This window comes from Diabrotica undecimpunctata, chromosome 3, assembly GCF_040954645.1.
Source record: "Diabrotica undecimpunctata isolate CICGRU chromosome 3, icDiaUnde3, whole genome shotgun sequence".
NCBI lineage: Eukaryota > Metazoa > Arthropoda > Insecta > Coleoptera > Chrysomelidae > Diabrotica > Diabrotica undecimpunctata.
In genome coordinates this window covers 126506222-126528541 of record NC_092805.1, presented here as the reverse complement: position 1 = coordinate 126528541, position 22320 = coordinate 126506222, and the positions used below count along the sequence as shown (strand labels likewise).

Here is a 22320-nt window from a genome sequence, read left to right as displayed (position 1 = left end):
ATACGAATATTATAACCTCGAGATACCTGGTGGATGGTGTACTTTGTCTCATGGAATTTTTTAATACATTCATCCGAAATCAGTCAAATACTCCGAAATACTCTGAGGTTTTTGGGATTTTTAAACAAAAATATTACGACTGCGAAGGTATCTGGTGCCCTGGGTGACTTCATTTTCTCGAGTTTAATGTTAGTTTCATTTTAAATTAGTCGACTGTGATTACTCGGTGGTTTTCGAGGTCGCTGAACACAAATATTTTGTCCATAAATGAACTCGGAATACCTCAGAACATATTTTTTAAATTTGGCGGTTTTAAGCAGTTGGTAGCGCTGATAAAGTGTCAGGTGATACTATAGTCTCCCCTGTAACAGCTCCCGCCTTTTACTTTCACATGTGCTCTTATACTTATTCTCTTACACGTACTATTTACGTTTTTTTCTAATTTCGAAAATAATATATAAAACTCCAGGAGACAAGCTCCACACTGAGCTCCAGATAGCTCGAGAATCATCACTATCATAATATTCGAATTTATCGACCTCGAACACTCCCAAGTAATGACTTTTGATTAATTTTGAATGAAAATAACATAAAACTTTAAAAGCTGAGGTTCACCCTGGGCACCAGATAGCTATCCGTCATAATATTCATGTTCATCGATCTCGAAATTCCCAAGTAAAGACTTTCGATAGATTTCGAATAAAAATAGTCCACCATGAACACCAGGTAGCTTGAGGACCATCGGGTAGCTCAAGTACCATCGTCGGTATCATACCTAATTATATTCAGCGACCTAGAAAACCTACGAGTTTGACTGTCGACTGATTTAGAATAAAATTAATATACTCCAGGACACTAGGTCCATCCTGGACACCAAGTGCATCACCAAGTAACAAAATTAACTGTTAATATTTTTTTATTTGCAAATTTTTCATTTTCTATGCATTTTAGAAATGCATTTTCCTTATGAACAAAATGCAATTTTCATTTTACCACCATGAATTTTATTATCAGCTGTGTGTTATCCTAACCCGTTTACGTATAGGTCACAGCAGACTAACTTACAGCTACCTAATCTCCAGATCAAATCACCCTAACAATATAAAATCAGTCTTAGCAGCACATTGTAAAATTACAAATGTTTAATTATTTGAGATATTAATGTTTTATTTTAAACAAACTGTAACTGTTAATGTAATTCTTACCTAATTGTGAACCTATTAATTAATCAAAAATACTGTTTAGATTTAAGTATCTATGTATGTATTAATTATAGTACAGCTAATAACAAAAAGTGGTTGACGCTGTTATCAATAAAATTTAAAAAATAAGTTGGTCAAATGTGGAAATACATCTAAACTAGAAGGTGGAAGAGACTTTAGCGTAAAACTTTAAAGTTAAGAAGAAGAAAATAGACAGTCATAGTTTTGAGAAGGGTTGTTCAATACATAGAACTCATGTCAATTCCTTTAGTTAAAACTAACCTCCTAAGCCCTAAATGTTACAAAAATAATTGTAGGATTAATATTCTACTGGTTTTTCTTGTAGGTATCGCCCAAGCAGTAGCAGGTACCACCCCTAGAAGCCAGTACCTTCAAAAGTGCGAGCAGCTGTTTCAAATAGGTAGCCGGGGGAGCGAAGCCGGATGCTTCACATGGCCGCGCGGTGTTGCCGTCGGTCCAGACAATACTATCGTCGTTGCCGATTCCTCCAATCACAGAGTTCAAGTTTTCGACGCTAACGGACGTTTTATTAAAGAGTTCGGACAGTATGGTAATAAAGAGGGAGAGTTTGATTGTCTTGCTGGTGTTGCCGTCAATCGTATAGGACAGTACATCATTGCTGATAGATACAACCATAGAATACAAGTAAGTATAGCCTGTCAAAAAAGCTTAAGCATTGTCTTGAAGTTTCAAGATTAGTACAAAATTACATCACCTTACTTCTGTTTGCGGCCTACTTTCATGGTGATTTCCCAGTTATTACAGCAGCTTTCTATCAATTTTAGTAAATCGCATTTGAATTCTGAGTTTCGGTGGTTCTTTGACTATCATATTATAACAACTTTTTGCCTCCAATATTTCTGGTCAATGTTAAATTAATTTTAAATACACAAATAAAGCAGTAACAAGAATCTCAAGAAAAATATCTTTAAAAATTGTAAAATCTGTTGATTTTTATTTTTTTTTTTAATTTCTTACCGTGTCTTTTAACTTTTGTATTTTTTGACAAATTTACTTTCAACTTTTGATATATTAATTATACAATAATTTGATAACTATTCATTATTTATTTTTAGGTTTTCGATCCATCAGGACGCTTTTTAAGAGCATTTGGAAGCCAAGGGACTGCAGACGGTCGTTTCAACTATCCTTGGGGCATAACAACAGATGCTTTAGGGTTCATATATGTGTGTGATAAGGAAAATCACAGAGTTCAGGTAATACAGGGAATAAAAAGAGTGACAGATCATAATAAAACTCTATTAAATATTAATTTTTATGATGTAAAATTCACACGCTCAAATTTTTTATAAAACTATTGCATTGTCGCATATATAAACTTTGTGAGGGGATAACTGATAATGACCATTTGGCTTTCGAAACGGTATGGGTACTAGGGAAGCTCTTTTACAAAAGTGCATTGAGTTTAGAAAAAATATTTACTTATGTTTTATAAATTTCGAAAAAGCCTTTGATAGAGTACCACATACATTACTATTTCAATGTTTGGATTCAGTTGGTCCGGACACGTGTGATATTGGATTGCTCAATGGATAACCATTGCAAATTCGTCTCCATATTCTGCTTTTCTTAAAAGTGTCTGTGTGTTTAACCCGGTCCAGTCGCAAATGTTTTTCAGCCATGATATTTATCGTCTACCAGGACCCCTTTTTTCCTTCGATTTTACCCTTCATAATCAGCTGCAACAACTCGCGCTTCTCATTTCTAAGTATGTTCCCCAAATATGCGGTCGTTCTCCTTTTAATGGTGGTCAAAAGTTCTCTGTCGCTTCCCATTCTGAGCATTAGATTGCTCAAAAATCTACTACAATCAGACCGCTTGATGTTAAAATCAATGGTGAAATTATTAATAACATCAGATACGCAGATGATACCGCCATAATGGCAGATAATTTAGAAGACCTTCAAACTCTGTTAAACGCTGTAAACAACAAATGCACAGAAATAGGCTTAACAATCAATGAAAGAAAACAAAATGGATGGTGGTCGGAACAATTAATATCGAAGACCTAGAATAGGTAAAATAGTCAAAATAGGTTTTTATTCTATGATCCCAGCTTTCCTTATAAGTGAGTGTTTGTGCCTCTGCGGCCGAGTGTTACGGGGTCGACTTCCACCACAAAACTCTAACATATCTCCTCGACAATTCTTCACTTGGAATCTACGTTGCATTGGAGGTCATGCATATCTGCGTACACTTAATGTTATGTACAGAAGAGCGGTTTGGATCAAAATTGGACACTGTCGATATTTTTTATTTGAACTGCCTATCTAACATACCTTGTTTTTTAATATTTCCTGACCAAATTTATTTTCCTTCGGTAATTTTATTTTTTGTCTTAACCATACAATAATATATTGCCATAACTATTATATGGTTTGTTATATCCACAGAAGCGACCTTTTTGGGTAGCTATACCCTTAAAGAACTAGAACTTTTTTACTTCTTTGTATGAATAATAGTTTTACTTACTTACATCTAAATAACAAATATAATATTATTTAATGATTTAATTGTAACTTTTTATTAAGACAAAATTTAATACTTCATTTAATTGCAGGTTTTCCAATCAGATGGCACATTCGTTGGAAAATTCGGTTCCATGGGCAATAAAGAAGGCCAGTTGGAACACCCTCATTACATAGCAGTCTCAAATACGAACAGAGTAGTAGTTTCAGACTCCAACAACCACAGAATTCAGATATTTGACGTAAACGGTAAAGTCCTCACTTCCTTCGGATCCGAAGGCTCAGAAGAAGGTCAATTCAAATTCCCAAGAGGGGTAGCAGTTGACGACCAAGGATATATCTGCGTTGCTGATTCTGGAAACAATAGAATCCAGATATTCAGCCCTGATGGCGGTTTTCTGAGAGCTTTTGGTTGCTGGGGCATTGGAAAAGGAGAGTTTAAAGGATTAGAAGGCGTTGCTATGACTCCAAACGGGCATATTTTGGTGTGCGATCGGGAAAATCATAGGATACAAGTTTTCTGAAAGAGTTTTTGGTTTTAATCGAAATAATAATAACTTTTTTCCAATATAAAGTGTGTTTAACTGACATCAATAAATCTATTTGCATTTTATTTATTGTTTTTTATTAAACATCTTTATCAATCCGGAGTTTTAAAGAGAGTAAGTAACAAATTTAATAAATGAGGTTTAACTTAAATATAATATAATGGAAAATGACTAAAATTAATGTTAACCTTACAACAAATAAATAAGTCCTTATAAGTCTTAGTCCTTATAGTTTTTAAAACTAGTTTCTACTTAAAATACTAAACTAAAATAAAAATGACGAATAGCTTGGCAGAATTTGTTGTTACTAAAAAAATAATGCTTTGTACAAAAATGCATAGGTACCCAATTTTTTTTAAATGCAAAATTTGGTATTAAAAGAAAAAATTCTACAATTTGTGGTCTGTCAAAGTCTAAAGTTTATTATCTCTTCTGTAATCCATAGGAAATTTATTCCCTATGAATGTCACATAAGCAATAATCCAAAGGACAGCTGGATATTGGTTTCCTGTGGTTCTCCAATCTCATTGCACAACGATACCTGTTCTAAGTGCGGTAAAAGCCATAGCTGCCCTCCACGCGTTTGGCAAATAAAAGTCATAAACATTCTAAAAATACTGTACAACACTAATGGCAGCTATGTACGCAGTTGCTCCCACTTGGCGGCGCTAGTGTAGTTGGGGGTCAACACATTTGGACAATTCTTTAAGCTTGTATGGTATTTTTGCAAATGCGAGAATTACTGGGAATAAGGAAGACCTTATGGAAAGGTAAACTATATTGATCATCGTCTTAATGTTTCATTTCTATAGCTCAGGCCAAAATAGAAATATTTGTGTCAGTCTGAGTTTTATAGTGATGTATTTGTATTTTGGTTTGAACGAATACATTCATGTAACTAAACTGTGGTAATTTTACCTACCTATCATATATTGAATCCAGTTTTGTGCCACCTTAAAACAAAACTCATTATAAATCATCACCTTTCATTTATGTATGAAAGATATTGTGTCCAAATTAGCTGGATATGATCTAAATAATAATTTTCGACATGACATTGTGGACTATTCTGTTGGTAAACCAATATCAAACATTTTATGGCCACCAAATGTGAATTTCATTACTACTCAAAAACCTTTCAAAAGTTTCACCCATAGATATCGTCGACATAAAAAACCATTTTCTATGTATTTATAAGTTAGCAAACCACAGAAAAGGCTACAGTATGATACAAACTAATTTTTTATTAGCTATGGTGAAGTCAAAAACAGATGAATATCATTTTTACCGAGCGCAAGCCAACAGTGAAATGACCAAAGCACTTACATACTATGTAAAACTGGTCCTCTCTAAGAGATACAGAGCTATGTGCAAACATGTTGCTGTTGTGTTCTATGCTTTATTAAACCTCAAAGAGTATGGTAAATTATACATAAAAGATATCTGCACTGAACAAAATAGCAGAGCTATACCAAAAAATAGAACTAAAAAGTATCGCTAAAGAAAACTGAACAAATAAATTTTACAGTTTCAGTGTACAATGTGCAAAAAAGCAAAAGACAAACTTATGTTATAATCCAAAACGACAACAATACAGAAATATGCCTAATTTTAATTATAGTGATAGATAAAGAAATAACATCATTAAATACATCAAGTGGGAAGAGTAGTTTGTGCATTAATAGAGCTTTTAGTACAGCATCTGTCGTCTGTCTCATGCGTAGACAGTAGACATTTCATAAGTAGAAATAATGATGTAATTCATAATGAAATAATCCCGAAAGTCAGAGTTTTTTGACAAATATATGGTTCCAGCCTTGGCTGAAAAATACTATTTATAAACAATGTAGATCATCTTAATGTGTATAACAAAATAGAACACAAATAAATAGTATTTCTGTTTGTTTTATTCATTGTTATCCATTATGTTGCTATAAAAATTTGCTTACATAAAGCATAAGGTTCCCATACATCTACGATAAATCGATAACGATTTAACTGTACCGTTAAACTGAACAGTTATCTTCTTATCAATAATCAAAAATTTTCATGTGTAATTTTCATTGTTGAAAACAAATTCATGTGAATTTGTTAAAGGAATTAAATAAGATAACATAAAAAGCCAAAAGATTGGCATAATATTCCAATAATGGATAATGATACTTACATCTGCTGTGTATGGTACAGTTAAATCGTAACGATTCATCGTAACATGTATGGTGTCTTATAACATATTATACCACTTCCCAATGGTACTAAATTGCTCGACAAATACTTAAGAATCTTACACGGTTTGCCCAAACCAATCATTCTCTCAACGTGTATTCGATTTGATGAATTTTTTTTTGATCGACAAAGCTGGTCATGCTCAAGCTGACCATAACTAATGTTCTAATGCAGTTTTTATCTAAGAATTTTTCATGATTAGTTGCAGTTGTTGGCGAACCACATTTATGGCAACTTTTAGCTAAACTCTCTTTGTTCTATCTGGTTGTAAATAAGTCGCCCTTATTTGCAGTCTATATACATACCACTTACTCATTGTTGCATATACAAGTCTTATTATTTAGTCGGAGAAGTGAATTTGAAGTAATAATAGTATATAGTTTCTATTAAACTCCAATGAGAGGAGGACTATATTGTACTTCCATAAGTTGCTAGTTTAAGGAATAGCGTATTAAAAATAAAGAATACTTATAGAGTTTTGGTCGGTTTATTGAAAACAAGAACAAGAAATGAATTAATCTAGTAGTTAAAAGTAAGAGGTAATATGAGGATAACAAAATACTAAATTATAAGAGATTCCCACAAAACAAGAGAAAGAGATAACGCACACTTGGCACTGAAGAAATTGCGCAAAAGACTATTTTTTGCCGGTTGCCGACTTACCGCAAGACAAGAGGTTTGTCTTGCTGCCCTCTAAACTTCTGACACGATGAGTTCAAGTCAAATCGAATTCATCGAACCACCCTATCATTGAAAGGGGTTGTAAGCCAGCTTCAAGCGGAAGGTTGTTAAGGTCCATTCGCTCAACTCGGGCATATTTTGACAGATTCATAGCTGGAAACCTACAACACAAAAGTTCCTAGCTCACAGTATTAACAGCTTAAATAAACTTTTATTACAGACTTCTTTCATTAAAAAAAGAAAAATTAGTATAAATAGTGGAAGTGTATACTAAACCCATAAAATTTTGGGTAGTATATATTTAAAAAATATATTTCAGTTGTCATAATTTAACATAACTATTATATGGTGCAGATAAATGAATATTGATTGTTGATAATTCGTAAAGTTCTATTTTATTTACTATTTAGTTTGTTTACTATTAATATTGGCTATGAGTACGTGTGCTTGGTTGTATAGTAATTTCCAGCTACTTTTAGTCTGTCAAAAAGTAACTAACTTGCATGATACTATAACAAACAAGATATGCTCACTTGCCGTTCTAATTTTGATCGACTTTGCGCATGACGTCATAGCGAGACAAAGCCAGGGGACTTGTGTGTATCTTATTTTAACGATGCATCATATGGCAACGTTGTTCCATTACTGTAATGAACAACTTCGAAACTTAAACTGTTAACGGTAGTATACCTCGATGCCATATCTTGCACTAAGAAGTCATAACTAGTTACTTTCTGTGAAACCGTGGTTTGAAAATTAATAAGTAATTTGTAAAATTAATTAAAGAAATATATGAATCTACGATTTGATTGTGTGTATTACAAGCAAAATAAATATTGCTACAAAACATAAATTAAATATAAAAGGCCGGTAAAATGTAAAGAATTTGAACCATAAAGAAAAGGCGGGTCATACTTGAAACTTTATGAATACCATTTAGACATTTATTTTACTATCTTTGTAATTTTTCTCTTGCGGATATTGTAATTATCTTTAATATTTTTATTTAGAATTCGTATTTTAAAATACATTTTACATTTAAAAAAAGTAATTTTACATCTTCGCTAACATTTACATATTTAAGATTTTTAAATAATTTTTTGTTATTTTTAATGTGTCGCCATTATAACTACGAAAAATATGTTCCAGTTCACTACATTTAGTTACAAATTCCCGTGTTGGTTTGAGTAAACCACCCTCAGAAACGTGGTTTACCCAAGTAAACGATTTATGGTTAGCGTCCGAAATATATCCAAGTATTTCTTTTTTTTTGTAACTTAAATGCAATGAAACCGGCTAAATTTTCCAATCCATCCCATTCCAGGTCTTTTATATTCGAATTAATAAAATCTTGATGACTGTCAATTAAATCTTCAGGGTTAATTTCTGTATCACCACTAGGAAGGTTTAGCGAGGAAAAGATCTCTTCAGTGACAATTTCATAATTAATTATACTATTAGTAGTAATATTCCATTGTTTGTTAGGCAATCTCAATAGTTCTTTTAAACAATAGTCAGCTGCTGTAAAATGTTTTGATTATATTCTCGCGGTTTCTACATTAAATTTTTCTCGCTGAAAACACTTGTAGACCCATAGTTTACGCATTTGTTTGTCTCTAGGAAACACAAAAAACGACACTTCGAAAAAGTTTTACTTTTTCTATTATAATTGTTTAAATAACCCACCACTGCACAATAGATTATGGCAACCAAATAATTAGTCTTCTTTATAAAGTAGCTAAAGGTAGTCGAGAGGAAGTTGCGTACGATAAATAAATTAGGTGATATTAACACAGTAAACTGAAGGTTTTCACCACAAAATTTATATAACAATATAATATACAAAGTCTTTACTACATCAATGAATTAATAAAAATATCATTCACTACGTTTTGAAGTACACAGGATAGCAACAGATAGAGCATTTAACTTGGCATCATTAAAGTTGTCTCGGGCTTACGTCACAGGTGTGTGAGAGAGATGCAAGGACATGCGCGTTGACTTATCTTGTTAGTTATAGTATCATGACTAACTTGTAGCGTCTTAATCTTATTAAGACCAGGGCGTTAAGCAATACCACACTGTTGGAAGAAACGAGGGGAGAAATTCTTCGAATATCACTAAGGATATTCAAGAGAAAAACATCCACCGTTCCATCCATCAGAATGGTGCTCTGCCCGACTGCTCAGACTGCTCAGGAAATAAAAAAAACTTACGAAGTCATAGTAAAGGTATATATATTTATTAAATAAAAATAAACAGAATTCAAATTATGAATGTGAAACAAAAATAAATTTTTAAACTGAGACTCAAAGATTCTGCCGGTTGCCGGTATAAAATAATTAAAGTATAAAAAAGTACTCAGCTTTAGTTCGTTGTGAACGAGTCGTTCAGTTCTACAGGAAGGGTGCCGATCTTTGTGGAAGTTAGCCACTGTCGGTGGTTGTTGTTTGGGTTATAGCAATCATTTATGTCCCCAGGTTGGTAAATGGGTTTCAAATTATATTCTGATGCATCAGTCGATTTAAGGTAGTATGGGTGGTTGCCGATTGTTCCCCAAGGTAGTGTGGTTGGCTGTTGTTTGCTTCCCAAGGTAGTGTGGTTGGCTATTTCTTGCTCTCCACGGTAGTGGCTAGAAAATTCACACAACGATCAGTTTTCTCCCAAAAGAAAAGCCCGATCAGAAATAAAGCTGAGTATTCAGAGAAAAACGATCTCAGCAAAATCTCTGATCACAGCGTGGCATTAATAAAAATAAATTTGTAGGAAACGATTTTAATAATAAGATATTAAAGAAAATAAGGTAATATAGGTACATTATATATCTACAGTAAAAAAAATAAAACTTAAAATGTTTTCAGCTTTATTTTAAGAAAGAAAGTATCTGCTATGCAAAAGAAAACAAGTAAAAAACAGGCCTAAAACTAGAAAAAGATACTTACCCGTGTATACGGCTAAGACACTAACCAATTTCTGTGACTAGAGTTTCATTAAGAATTATTGTATTGATATGATTGAAAAGAGCGAATAAAAATTTGTATCGGTTTATATAGTATATATAGTACGGGGGACAAGTACCAAGCGGAGCTTGGTGTCACGTTCAATTGATTGATTGAAACGTTACAAACTTCGCAAAAAAATAATTACTAAATTCACTAGACAGTTCGGACTGGGAATAGCGAACCGACTATACGAGCCACGTGCCGACGTGAGAAGGTACGAGAGCCGATTATAAAAATGTTGTTAGTACTTGAAACATTGGACGGAATATTGCCAACATCATTCATGACTTAGTTTACATCGTGGCATGCTATATTACACTGATTTAAAATTATCAAAGAGGTAGGAAGTATCAGTATTGAATGCATTGGTTTTTATTTGATATTTCAAAACGATCTGGTAAGTATATTATATGTAGTAAACACGTCTAAAACCACTTTGTAACTCTTATGTAAGAATTTAGATTACTAGCACTACATATCTCGTTTTTATGTAGTAAAAAGAAAATTCCAGAGAACCATTCTTGTAGCATATGTTCTTATTTCCGACTTTAAGTATTATGTTGTGAATTTTGTCTATAAGGATATTATCTCCGTTTGATTGCGTCATTTACTTCCAGCATCGAATGAGGATCTATAAGATTATTGTTTCTTGTCCTTTGAGGATATGTATTACATTCTAATTCCGTGCAGGTAAATTCTTTGTTAGCACGTGCCAACATTATATCATAGTCATAGTTTGAATTTTTTTGTGCTATGTAAGACATAATAGAACTTTATAGTTTCGATCTATCCCTGTTGAAGTTGTTTCATAATCTAATTTTCAAAAATTTGTTTTTTCCTATGATGTATGTATCTTTTTTTTCTTAGTTTCTTATAAGTTTACTTCTTATCCCGACTTCTTCTTTGTTGCATGTTTTTGGTTGTAAAGGTAATACAAATAAAAATTATTTCTAAATAATATTACACTTTAATTGCATTGCATGTTTAAACATTTTTTAAATATATAGCACCTTTATATTTATAAATAAATATACGTTTGACAAATTTTCACACAGTTATACTGTTTAAAACTCAAAAATACTGGAAATAAATTGCCTATATATGCGTGTATATAAAGATGGGCAAGAAACAAAGAATACATACAAACTTACAAACTCAACAAAAAAATAAACATAACAAATCAATAGACATACTGTAGGATATAGGGAGAGAGAGTATGCCTTCATCCGAAACAAACAAGAATTTGACAAATAAGAGATGTTTCGATATATAATCTGTTGCTTTTTCTGTCAAAGTTTCTTGAATGCCATTTTATGAACTGAGTTTATGGTACAATTCTTTCTTTCAATAAATGTCAAATGTAATTAAATGTTGGAATGCAACATTGTTTTCGCCATTTCGTTAATAATTTTCCTCTAATTGTAACTTGGAGCAATACTATTCAAGATAGTAATAATAGACACCCAGTTCAAATATCAATTCTAATATTAAATACAATAAACAATACTGCGCTGGAAATATAATTAGATAAAATCTAGAAAGCCTTGTTAAGGAATAAAAATACCTAGAGAGAAATATAGAATTTTAGTAAACTGACATTTATGAAAGAACCTGATTTTTATCAGTTTCCCAAATGATTAAAATACTAAATTAAAAATGTAAAAACTTTAGCACTGTTTTCAGCATAATTTTAATATTAATAAACCTATACAATTTAGTATTAAATATCTGAAGGGAATTAAGTACAAACCAAGTTATGTTAACCTGCAGAATACTAAGAATCTAATTGTCTATAGATCTGGAGCAATTCGACGATGTAGGTCTTATATATTTTTGCATAGTTTGTACCTTTTCACACCAATTTGGCACACGATCTGTTTATGTATTTTTAACTATTAAGATTAATAAAAAAACTGAAAAAAAATGATATTGAGTAATATGAAATAAGTTTGTATGAAACAATTTCAAAACATTGATTCAAAATCCAAAAATGGAGAAGATTTAATGTTGCCTTGACATTTTTTGATAGAAAAAATTGCCTAAAAGTAATTCATAATAAATTAAAAGTATGATATAAATCCATTATTAAATAAATCACATTCACAAACATCTAACCTATTGCAAAATTTATTTTAACACAAAAGATAAAAACTATAATTCCTGTGTGTTCATTCATTAGTCCTGTCCAAATCATCTTCCAAAAATTTTTATCGGTGACTGATAAAATAAAATCTTTATTAAAACCAGACCAATCTTATATATTTTGGCGACTGTTTCCAATTTGAATGACCAAACGACAATAAAGATTTTATCGGTCCGTTTATTTTATATTGTTTTCATAAGAGGTTGATAAATGATCTACGAGTAGTCGTAGTTTTTGCCTTGATTATTTTTCGGGTATACAAAAAAATACATTATATATTGCACATACGATTATTTTATAAACAAATAAAATACTCTTAATAATCATTCATTTTAAGTTAAACAAAACTAAATACAAAACTATACATATATTACAAGCACATAAATATTGAGAACAGAATTTAGATGTGAGTCCTTAATAATTTCATCATCCAACAAATGCACAACAAGTAAAATGTGATAACTTCTGGGTTTTTGCGCAATCCAGTAAATTGCAGCACCTCTTCGCTACGTTATGTTCGGCAATACATTAACGCAAACTAACTAATGACTTTTTCATCCTGTAATGTATACGGTTACTAACGCATGGCGTAAATACGGCTTAACCAAATGACAGAATAGATACCGTGACATTTTTAGAGAATAATTTGGCGACGAGGCAGGAGTCTATCAAGCAGTTAACAAAAAAACAAACATGCAGCCTTTTATTGATCTATTGAATATTTCAATATGAATGAGGGCGAGTTTGGGTCGGATAAAGGGCGTATGGAGCAGTGGAATAAAGTTAATAAAACAGAGAAGATTGAAAAAAGTCCACTACTTATAACATTGATTAGTCATGTCGCATATAAGTTGCTAAAAAGCCTTATGGGACCAGAAAACAATACATCTAAGTCGTATAAGGATATGGTCACAGTATTGCGAGAAATATTTTACTCACATGTGTCGATAATCGCCGAAAGGTACCGATCCAATAGTAGAAATCAAAAAACGGAGAAGAGGAGATTACAATTAAAGAGTTTGTGAGAGGCGTGTGATTATTGGGACTTCGAGACTATTTTGTTTGTGGTCTACGATGTAAGTCAGTGGTACAGATATTGCTAACGAAGGACAATTCGTTAGAATTTGAAAAAGCCTTCAAGGAAGCACTCAATTACTAAAGCCCAATCCAAAATAATCTTCAGTATAGAGACTGCTAACGAAGGGCAATTTATTAAAACTTAAAGAAATCTGCAAATCAAAGTGTCAGCAAAAGAGACATACGCATAGAAGTTGTTTTCGATGTAGATGTCAGCATAGCTCAGATATATATCCAGCGAGAAATTGGTAATGTTTCAATTGTAACCGCAAAAGGGCTGTGGAGATCAAAAGTATTACACTCAATTCATATTTAGTAATGACGGAAGGGAGAGTCAGATATGGAATATGGGGATAAAGAACCTAGGGAAAAGTCATCTTCTTAACAATAAAACAGCTTCTTTTCGCGTAGAGATATGGGAACAAAAAGTACTATTACCTCTACATTTAAATTAACCATTAAAAGTGATAACGGTAAGGATTATATTTCTAGTGACTCAGAGATATCTTCACCTGTGTTGCATAGATCTTAATGAGCCAGTAAGGCTCCTAAACGGTTGAACCGTTGACTGTTGGCAGAATCTTGGCCAGTAACTAAGTGAAGTAATACAGCGTGACATTTGTCAGATGACAGAGAAGACAGGATAGGCATAAGGGATAATCTACTATTTGATTGTAAATAATAGTTATAAAAAAAGAGTACAAATAAGACAATTTTGTCTGTCAATTATGGGTATCTTGTTTAGGCCGTAGAGTGAATACACAATACATTCAATACAGAGAATAGAAACTATGCCAAAAAATTAATCAGAGTATGTTAAAATTATTGAAACATAAGCAGACCCATATTCACCAAATATTACAAGTATTACAAAGGATAATAAAACCGACCTTGCCACCTAACAATATAATAAAACAGAGGAAATACCGAGCTTGATCTAGTAAACTACAAAAATATGTATTAAATATCAATTAAAAAATCAAACTTTATATGTATAGAAATAAACGGTAAGCCTAAGTCAACAAACATGGACACACCGCTAAAAATGGATTTAAACCAAGGATTCTGATGTTCTGATCCGCAATATTTTCTTTTTGATATATTATGGATGCTGATACTTTCAAGATGTGATTAGATAGGATGTTACAATATATATGAACTGTCAGATATTTGCGATACAGAAAAGATGAAGCATGTAGAAAATCTAGACATGTTTTTAAGAAAGTAGCCTACCTAGTAGTAAACTGTTAAATAATCGGTAACAGTATGAAATGTTCAACATTTACATAAGACCGCAGAACCAAAAGAACATGGGAAAAATGTGACAAAGTAGATTTCATTCTTATATCATTCATAAAAACTTTATCTCTTCCAAAGATAACCATATATAATTTCATATTACCTACTTATTGCAAAGTAGAAATTTTATTAGTCAATCTAAGTCTTAAAAAAAACTGACTGAAAAAACTCAATATTTAACGATAAAAAATACGCAAAGAACATTTTCTATTTTTTTGTATACCAATAGGGAAATAACATGCTCTTTAGCGGGAGTAAATGCTATATTATTTTTAACAGTGTTTGAAACCTTTTTTTTTTGACTAAACGGGGCACTTATTTGAAATCGATAATAATAATAATAGTATGGCATTTCAGATAACTAGTGTTGATGCACACTAGTCCAATACAGGATGACCGACGGCTTTACGTGCCCCCCGAAACACGGGGATGGCTTGTCATCATTTATAGAAATAAAAATTTCGTTGTTGGTGCCGAGAATCGAACTCATGCGACACTGTATCTTAGCCGCTCAGCTACGACCGCCACAATCGATGAATTGAAATCGATGTCGATTGTAGTTAGCAATATGAATGTGTTATAAAATATACTTTTTGACTGGACTATAATGAACAAAGAGAATAATTCAATAATGAAATTAAATACTCTAGTTTATATAAAAGCTTCGAATTTGCTCGAATTGTGATTACAAAGCCTCTCAAATTGGTGCAAACATAATTTTTTAACAGTCAAACATTAAAACAAATCAAATACATTCACGGAATTTCGACTTTTGTGTTAAAATACGCAAAACATATTGTTTGAACATATTTTTCATGAAAATTTATTTAAAACTGTACATTGCGAGTAAAAAATTGAATAAATTAATAAACATGGAATGGAAAATAATAAAATACTAATGGGATGACTTGAAATTTCACAACAAACAATATGATTATTACAAAATAAATTATTCTATGGTTTGTATTTACAAAACCTGTTAAGGCGAATTATGAAAATATTAACAATAATTTAATTTAAGCTTTTAAGTCTTTCTTTTCCACACAGTCTAAAACAAGAACACAGAACTTTTCCTAAGAGATAACATACCTTTTTCTTTTAGATACCTACAGGGAAATATTCCCACATAATGTAGATTAACAATATTTTAAATTCAATCATGATTTCTAGTGTGAAAATAAAACAACCGTGTAAATCGGTCTAAATAGTAGTAGATATATTAAGCCCTGGTTGAGCCAGTTAGATAGCTTAGATTGTACAAAGTTTAAATAAAAACCAAAACCCCAGATGTTAAAACACTCTGGCAAATTTTGTAGTCAAAATATACACTTTCGGAACGCTTCCTTCGAGTAATTTTTACTTGAACTATCAGTTGTAGCATTTTTTATACCAAGTATTATTTTTTAGATTATACTACTGTAGGACACTATAGGGTATTGAATTAAGCGCTTCCTACTTTTAAATTTAAATAAAGAAGAAAAAATTAATTCCTTTTAGTTTGTAATCCCCGTGGGTATCTAAAAGACATATCATTATTTTGTAAAATATCTTAAAAAGACAACATTTCTATTCGTGTAAAGTATCTACAGATATAGCGACATTTCTTCTATTCGACAAGCTTCTACTGGAGGACATCCTTGTAGTAATGTCCTCTAACAAGTAATTCAAAATTTTTATTTCGCTCCCTTGGGGCGGAGCTCTTTTTTGAGCTTCTTTGACGTCATGTAAGGCACTTTCGTATTTGTTTTGATCCAATTTAGCTTTTGCTCTGGCGTAGTAAGCTTCATAGGATTCTGGTTTTAATTCTATAACGAGATTTGCCAATTCAATGGCTTCTTGAGATTCCTGGAAAGTAAATAAAATATAATAATTACTAAAGATATAATAATAAAAAAAGTGAAAAAGAATAAAGTTATAGGGTAATGCAATGATTACATTATTTTATAAATAATTTATGAGAAAGAAATTTAGTCACAATAGATCCACTAACAGATAGCTTTTCTTCCAATACCATAATCTCAATGGAAGTTGGCAATCATTCTGGCCTACAGAAATTTATTTATAGTGGCTCTGAATATTTCTAATGATGACCAATCCAGTTATATTTATTAGGGTCTTCGTTTTCACTCCATACAGCAGATAATAGTCAAGTACTCAACATCTAGAATTTATATTAAGGTGTAGATTGCAAATAATTTTAAAGAGATAAATAGACAAAATTATCTTAAAGCTTCTAGTTCTTATTAAGTTCGTATGAGCGGGGAATTCCCCGCTCTGTATAATTTAACTTTCTCTATCAATTCTAGACAGAGCTTGTAGACCACATTGGATGAGAATCTTATATTCATAGCACATTTTCCCGATGTATCTCAGTGTGAAAATATCAGCAACTGATTTTCCTTATCGAAAACCATATCGATACTCTCCTAGGCTATATAATACTCTAGTGTTAGAGGATGATAATATAATGATGAGGAAAGAAAAGATGCCCAATGCATGGAGGGAGAGCGTTATGACCACTGTATAAAGATAAACGGGACATTTAGGACTGTAGGAACTATAGAAGAATAACGATAATGTCGTACACAATGAACATTTGGGAGAGAACTGTAGAGCAAAGTTAAGGAGGAGTGACATCGATATTAAAACAGTTTGGCTTTATGCCAGGAAGGAGGACAACGGATGCCTTATTTTCTTTGGGACAATTGCTAGAGAAATACGACGAGAAGAAAAGAGAGCTAAATTTGGTGTTTATAAAATTTTGCATTGTGTCTCAAGAGGTTTCCAGCCTAATTTAGTATTCCAGTGTAGGACCATACTCGTACGCTAGGTCTTGCACCGTATGTGTTTCCTATAATGAAATTTTCATTAAAAGAAACACTATTTGAATCCGTTGAAGCTGTTAGGGAGAGAACAGCACGCTTTCTGGAGAAGCTGACACCAGAACACTTCCAGCACTGTTTTCAACAATAAACGATCTATATGAAGCGTCGTAGGGATACAGCAGGGTTATATATCGAAGATAATGTTGAGTAAATATGTATAGAACCATTATAGAACCAAAAGACAATGGTTTACATCGTCCTATAGAATAGGTATATAAATAAATTATATATAAATAAATGAAATATATACTTACTCCTAATTTCCTTTTGCATCTAGAGAAGTTCAACAAAAAGTTTATCTTAAGTTGTTTGAAGGTTTTATTATGTTCATCTTGGTCTTCAGTTGGGAACTTCTTTAGGGCATATTGGTATCGATGGGCTGCTTCCTTCAGCCTGCTCTTACGATATAGAATATTACCATCTTCGAGCAACTTGTTTAAAAGTATCAACCTGAAAAATTACCGTATACATTTAAAATCTCGAACAATGCTAAAAATAATAGTTTTATTAAAATAAATTTTTAAATAGTTGAAAATTGTTGTTTTATATGAAAAGAAAAGAGACAGAATGATGATCCTAAAGCACCCAAAAGATTTATAACTATTTTTAAATAAGCATATGGAAAAGAATTACAAGAATTGGAAAAGTACACGAATAAAAAAAGTTTAACATAACCCGCATTATGGAGGAGACGATTTATTTAGGGAGCGATTAGTGAAAAGAAGAGATAAACAAAAATCTTACATTATATCTGGTTTTCCATGTGCCATACTCCACGTTGCAGGTCCCAATTTTGCACCCTTCTTCAAAAAACAGTGAATAACTTGAACATTTCTACAACCAATAGCTCGATCTAATGGCCTCATTCCGCTAATGTCAACATGTTCAATCGTAGCTCCGCGATCAATTAAAAACTGCACTAAAGCTTGATTTCCATGAAAGGCAGCTAGATCTAATGGAATTCGACCAGACTTATCAGCATGATTAATGGCTGCACCTCGTTCCAAGAGACACTGAGCTACTTGTAGTTTTCCTCTTAAGCAAGCCCATGCTAGGGGTGTGAGGCCTTCTTTGTCCTCTTTATTTATATCAGCACCTTAAAAAATATATTCTTTAGAGATCTTAAAACATTTATAGTTATAAATTTATTCTTGTTAGAAAGAAGCAAGACGTATAATAATTCTCAACAATTACAAAAAGGTTTTAACAATGGGAAGCAAAATGAATTATAATATTGACAAAAAGGCTTACCTCTGTCAAGTAAAAGTTCGATAATTCCTAAATGTCCTTCTGATGAAGCAATCATCAAAGGAGATTTTCCAGTAGAATCACATTGTTCGATAGCAGCATGATTCTGGATCAGTCTTTCAGCCACAGCCCAATGACCTTCTTTGACAGCCAAGAACAGTGGTGCCAGGTCTTTCTTATTCGTGACGCAAATATTTGCCCCTCTATTGATCAAAACGGAGCAAACTCCATGACAACCATTTGAAGCAGAAATAGTTAAAGCAGTTTCACCTATAATTAAAATGTATTTATTACATAATCTTTTAAAATTTTTACGATAAAGTAACTTACCAGTTATCGAATCAGGTAGATCAATGTTAACTTCTGCCATGTCCAACAAATATTCCACAATTTCGCTATGTCCTTGCCCGGCTGCAGCTATCAAAGCCTGTTGAGCAGCGACAGCTATGTGTACATCTTCTTCATTTTTTGTTATCCAATCACATGCCAGGAGATAACCAACTACATTGAGAAATCCATTTCTGGCAGCGTGAACTAAAGGACAGTATCCTCCTGTGTCAGCGTGTCCAGGTGAGGCACCAGCTGCTATTAGTTGTCGTACTACATCACAGTGACCTCTAGCTGATGACAGAGACAGAGCTGTGCAACCTTGGCTGTTTGTGAGCTCAACATCAGCACCGAATTCCAGAAGCAATGACACCATGGGAAGAATACCTACAAATAATATTTTGTAAGTTTTAAACTTTCGAATAATAGTTAGATATGTAAGTATATTAATTTATTCATATCAATTTACCTTCATTAGCATATACACAGAGCACTGGTGCATTACCCAGGAGATCAGTGATATAATTTGGTGAAGCTCCAGCCAGGAGCATTAATCTGGATACCTTAACATTAGGACAATACATATTTCTCAAATGGCATACTGCTTCAGATACATTTTCTGAACTCTCAGCTACCCATTTTGCTTGTAAATCTCGTGATGTGAGACTCGGGAAAGACATATTTCTGTAGACATGTGCTTTGAGAATATGGTGGCCAAGTTCTAAAGTTTTTTCTGGATCTAAAGGCGCTTGTACTCGAGATAATCTAGAATGCACAACAAGAAAATTATAATCAGATCCTAATAAGACACAATAAATGTATAAATTTATGCTTACCTGAATGAGATTCCAGCATGTCCGGTTCTAAGGTCGCAAAGGAACTTCATGGCATCATTTTCGTCCCTTCTAATCAACCATTCTCTGAATGATGAGTGGAAAAACATGTAGGTGTTATCCAACCTTTTTACCAGAAAACCAGAGAGCAGTTTAAATCTCTGTAGAAACTCACTCCAAGGCAAGAAGTTATCGACTAATAGAGCGTTAACCGAATAGTAGATTTCCAGAATGGTTAACGGATAGAGAGCTGCAAGGCAGACACTGAGAATGTGGGTGACCTTTTCGAAAGAACGTATTGTAGGAAATCTTAAGTTAAAATGTAAGAGGTAGATTTCAGCTAGGTTTACTGGAAGAACTTTGTAACCGGAAGATTTAACAACTAATTGACCTTTTTCTAGTAAATCTAAGGTTAGTTTTACAAATAAAAAGGAACCTTGACTAGCATTGAGCAAATGATGGGCAAATTTATTTTGAGAAAACGAGGAACTTTCTGGTTTACCATTAGTAGCTAGTGTTATATTACTTTGTATTGCTTGATTATTCTGTACTCTAAAGTTAATGTATCCAGCCAAATCTTTTTGAATACTATCGTTGGATTGTACATTATCCAAGGAGATCCTAGTAAAAGGGAGTTGTTTTGTAACTTCTTCTAGTTGGCTTCTAACAGTAGTTATAACTTTCAACCAAGAAGGAAAGCTTGAGATATGTTTCAAGAGGAATGTCGTTATAGTATCACCATGGTCGGGTCTGTGGTACTCTGCTTCACACAATGCGTCAATAAGTATCACATAGTTGAAGTTGTCTATCTTCCCCAATCTCTTTAAACAGGCCAAAGGTTCTAAAATGCCTCTAGTAAATGCTATGTCGGGGTTAGCGATGCACTCCTTCAGTGCTAGTGTACTTTGTAGATCAGACTCATTCACCAGATGGTCTCGATATGCTACCAGTTGAGGAGCTTGACATAACTGAGCTGCTAAAGAATGAATGAAGTCAGGTACAGAGCAAGTGTAGTTATTATCAGCTTGGCAGAAGTGATAGGCTACAATACTGCTGGAAAGCTCTTTAATCTTTTCCGAAATTAAGTCTATTTGGAAGTAGATACTTTGGGGACTACGAGATCGTTCGGGAGATTGGATAGACTGATAGTGTGATTCTTTTCTGCGACCAAAACAGCTATATTCAACTAGTTGTAGGATGAGGGCAGTTTTTCCACTACCTGGATTACCTGTCAGCAGAACACCGGGACTTGAAGAATCTGAAACGAAATATTCATTTTGAACAATACAATTATTATTAACACACATTTTTTTTATATTTTTACTTTGTTGGGTTATTAAATACACAGGAGAGAGATAATTGAACAGATATAGTAAAACAAATTACATGACGCCACTACATCCTTACGAAGGAGAAAAAATAGAGGAGGAGGTTATTAAATTCACATAAAAATTAGCTGTGCAATTGTCATTTAAATATAAAAAAGCAAACATATATATTTGATTCATATGTATTCATTTATTATTGGACGACATTAAAATCGCCTGTGTATAATATTATATATGATATATTTATTATTCAAAAAACGGTAATCTAAAGATATTTTAATATAGTTGTCACAAAAGAGGTATTAAATATTTTGGAGGATATCTTTTTTAGAAAAAAGGCAATGATTTTTTTTATTGTATAATGGCTTTGGCATAGCCAATTAGCCAAGGCAATGATTATCTCCCCTGTTAGCCTCTATAATAATAATAAATATATACTTACTAATAACATCTTCTATTTCTTTAATCAACCAATGTCTGCCGATGAAGAGAGGATCGGGTTCTTGAAGAGGTACTTCAAAAAATAAGGGCTTAAACGTTAGTTGAGGTGGACCGTATTGCCTAATACGTATTCTCGGATCTGCCGAGGTTTTGGCAATTTCGGCTTTTGTTATTCTAGCGCCAGGTCTTCTGTATCTTATACTTTCGACGTGGTTTTGTTGATGAGCTAAAAAATGGATAATCAATCAAATTTACTATATTATGTAAAATGGTGGAGGGAAATCGGGTGGCACATGTGGTGAGATAAGAACACGAAACAAACAAAGGGACTGTGTAATGAAAATTAGGAGCATGTTAGCTAATTCTTTGGTACTGACAAACATAAACAAGTATATATGTGCTACTAGAAAGAAAATTAATGGTGAAAATCTGTAAAATTCCTTAAACTATATCAATACAAACCAAATCAAATATATTAAGTTTAAGTTGGGTATAAAAATACTGCCTAATATCATTCATTAAAAACATTATGCTAATATTTAGGCATCGTTCTCGATAAAACATTTACTT

At 32.7% G+C, this 22320-nt stretch overlaps 2 protein-coding genes across 10 annotated transcripts in view; one reads left to right on the top strand and one right to left on the bottom strand.

Moving 5' to 3' along the window:
* Positions 1–4325, top strand: part of tn (tripartite motif containing protein thin) — a 94317-nt gene extending 89992 nt beyond the window's left edge. For all 3 annotated transcript variants that reach the window (XM_072526871.1, XM_072526873.1, XM_072526872.1), the window contains 3 exons: positions 1549–1868; positions 2300–2440; positions 3805–4325. In XM_072526871.1, coding sequence (XP_072382972.1) covers positions 1549–1868; positions 2300–2440; positions 3805–4236 — 893 coding nt within the window. In that variant the 3' untranslated portion in view covers positions 4237–4325. The remainder of the gene's footprint in view (positions 1–1548; positions 1869–2299; positions 2441–3804) is intronic.
* A 6788-nt stretch (positions 4326–11113) lies between these two features.
* The window catches only part of rols (zinc-RING finger and ankyrin repeat domain-containing protein rolling pebbles), a 307552-nt gene continuing 296345 nt past the window's right edge, over positions 11114–22320 (bottom strand). For all 7 annotated transcript variants that reach the window (XM_072526863.1, XM_072526866.1, XM_072526865.1 and 4 more), the window contains 8 exons: positions 21752–21976; positions 19985–21239; positions 19618–19913; positions 19152–19535; positions 18825–19091; positions 18318–18669; positions 17828–18023; positions 11114–16533 (listed from right to left, as the gene is read on the bottom strand). In XM_072526863.1, coding sequence (XP_072382964.1) covers positions 16255–16533; positions 17828–18023; positions 18318–18669; positions 18825–19091; positions 19152–19535; positions 19618–19913; positions 19985–21239; positions 21752–21976 — 3254 coding nt within the window. In that variant the 3' untranslated portion in view covers positions 11114–16254. The remainder of the gene's footprint in view (positions 16534–17827; positions 18024–18317; positions 18670–18824; positions 19092–19151; positions 19536–19617; positions 19914–19984; positions 21240–21751; positions 21977–22320) is intronic.